Source organism: Austrofundulus limnaeus, unplaced genomic scaffold (genome assembly GCF_001266775.1).
Source record: "Austrofundulus limnaeus strain Quisiro unplaced genomic scaffold, Austrofundulus_limnaeus-1.0 Scaffold602, whole genome shotgun sequence".
NCBI classification, from domain to species: domain Eukaryota; kingdom Metazoa; phylum Chordata; class Actinopteri; order Cyprinodontiformes; family Rivulidae; genus Austrofundulus; species Austrofundulus limnaeus.
In genome coordinates this window covers 142655-145138 of record NW_013953004.1, presented here as the reverse complement: position 1 = coordinate 145138, position 2484 = coordinate 142655, and the positions used below count along the sequence as shown (strand labels likewise).

Sequence of the window (2484 nt, the reverse complement as noted above, 5' to 3'; positions counted from 1 at the left end):
GAACCACCATTAAATTAGCTGCTTCTGACATTTTAAATGCTATTGCAGTCGTACTATCAGCAAAAAATGTGCGCATCGAACTGCAGCATGCAGGACTTCCTTGTTTTCTTCTGGATCTGTGGCTCAGTCCCGCCCCCGTCCTTTTTTGTCCAATGGGAGCAATGATCGTCACACTCGTGGCTTTGTTTACAAGTTATAGTTCATTTGCAAAAAAAAGCACAATGTGAATGCAAACTGCACCAAATGAAAAAAAAAAAAGTCCATTTTTGGTCTGGACCAAACAATTGGACCAAAGGACTTTCCTGGTCTGAATACACCCCTAATCTCAGGACAGAAAAGTGAGTCAAAACAAAGCGAAGCAGAAAACAGGATGATGTTTGTGTTGAACACAGAGACTGTGTCTCAGAGTCCAAACAGATTAAACATCATAACAAACACACAGATGTCACATTCAGCTAACTGTACAACAGTTTATTCATCCAGCTGCACACGGGTTGTCACGAGGATCGCACACAAACAGTGAGAGGCACCGCTGAGGGCCAGATCAGATTTCTGCTTGGAGAGGAACAATCTCTGATTCCTGGCATCAGAAAATAAAGATTTAAAGTTTATTGTCATTTCATTTTAATGGAAAGAGATACAAAATCAATAAAAATACACAACAAAGTCTGACTGATTTACTGTCCATGTCAGTGAGTAAAGGGTTTGATCGGTTCTTGATGGTGGGACTGTTGTTGGTGAGATGCTTCTCATAGCTGGACTCCAGGTTTAAAAACACCCTTCAGGGTTCTTGGACACATCTTCAGCTGCCACACAGATTCTGAACAGAACATCTGGAGACCAGCCAAGCTGCTTCAGGGCTGTGATGTGCTTCTTCTGTAGCCTCCGAACACGGCGGGCCGAGTGGATTCCAAAGATGGATTTTGGTTTTGTTTGATAACAGAACTTTCAAACGATCCCTGTATCATTTAGATCTCTGAAAAAGTAAAATGGGCCTGTGACTGGAGAAGAGTTTGAACCTCAGATGGGATGGGTCTCTGCTGGTACCACTTGTTCATTTATTCACTGTAGAGGAGGACAGGTCCTGTATGGATGCAGGTTCAGTGAGCCTCTCTCCAGTCTTGATTGACATCTGCATCTATGTTGGCAGACCACATGAAGTCCTTGTTGGTGGTGATGCTCGTCAACCTGACTGAACAGAATTGTTGTCAACACTTTGTTTCCTCCAGAGGTTCTGGTCTGCTCTGACGACGTCCAGACGTCTTCATCTTCAAGAACATTAACAGCATCGGACACTCCCTCGTCACCTCCAAGCAATGCTGCTAAGAAACAGCAGCCGGCCCAGCAGGGCGCAGAGGCTCCACCCACGTGTCTTAGCTCCGCCCCCGGGCCGTCTGACTGGCAGCCATCAAAGATATCCCAGGATGAATCTGAGCCAATCTGGGCCCAGAGGCTGACACTGGACAAGGTAACGATGCTTTTATGTTTTTTAAAATTCCTTCCTTCTTTTGAAAACACAAACCAAAGGTCCGTGGGTCAAATCTGGCCCTCATTAACACTTTATTCGGCCCTAATGGTAGTACTTTAATTGTGGAATATTTTTTGGCACTGTTTTTAGTGCATTCTTCTCGTGACAGCTGGCCAACAGACATACCAAGTCAGAAATTTTCATTAATTCTTTTATTTTGTTGTAGATAAATCAACTTAAATCATCTTTTTCTGTATTCTCTTCTTATCTTAAAGCCAAATAATTAGATTTTAGTGAGTGGGTTTTTATTTTTCACCTGGTTTTCTGGCTTGAAATAAAATGTTTCTCTAAAATATCATTAATGAAACAGCTGGAGGAGAGGAAGGCTTAAGAAATTAATGCTAATGATGAGTTTTTCTAAATTTTATCATTTTTCTTTAAAAGTTAGGTTGTGTATGTTCTAAATGCTACATAATACACAATTTGGAAAAGGTTATTTTATTTCTATGAGAATAAATTATTATATAATATTTATTCAAATAAATTGGCCCTTAGGTTGGACCAGATTTGGATTTGGGATTCTGGTCTCTCATTGTGCTCCTGAACCTGATTCTTGGTTTGGTTTTTGTTTTCCCTGGCAGCTGGATCTCGCAACAATTTGAGTTCTTCTGGTTTCCGGTTCTGTTCAGATGTTCTGTCTCCTCTCTGCTGGATTGTTTCTTTGTCTTCTTCTGCTGCTTCCTCAGTTCGTTCGGTCTTTAACCTCTGTTCTTTGTGCTTCCAGAAGCAGCAGTACAGTGAACCGCAGTGAAGTTAGTTTCAAGTTGGATTTTCGATATTCGAGCTCCGTGAATCAAGGGTTGTCTTCCTCTTGTCTAAACCGGTGAAAGCGGTCTGACGTCAGCCAGCAGCCCTCCGTCTGCTCGCTCATCTACAAGCGGTGGTTGGCTTAGGGATCGTCAATAAATTACCGACCGAAAAATATGTGCAGGAAAAAAATTCAATAGCTTCCAGGC

At 42.1% G+C, this 2484-nt stretch overlaps 1 protein-coding gene across 1 annotated transcript in view; it reads left to right on the top strand.

The window, feature by feature from the left end:
- syde1 (synapse defective Rho GTPase homolog 1) overlaps positions 1-2484 on the top strand; it is a gene marked incomplete at its 5' end in the record, with an annotated part of 39108 nt that overhangs the window by 15936 nt on the left and 20688 nt on the right. Inside the window, 2 exon segments of the mRNA XM_014026940.1 lie at positions 1230-1468; positions 2253-2260. Of these exon segments, the coding sequence (XP_013882394.1) occupies positions 1230-1468; positions 2253-2260 (247 nt within the window).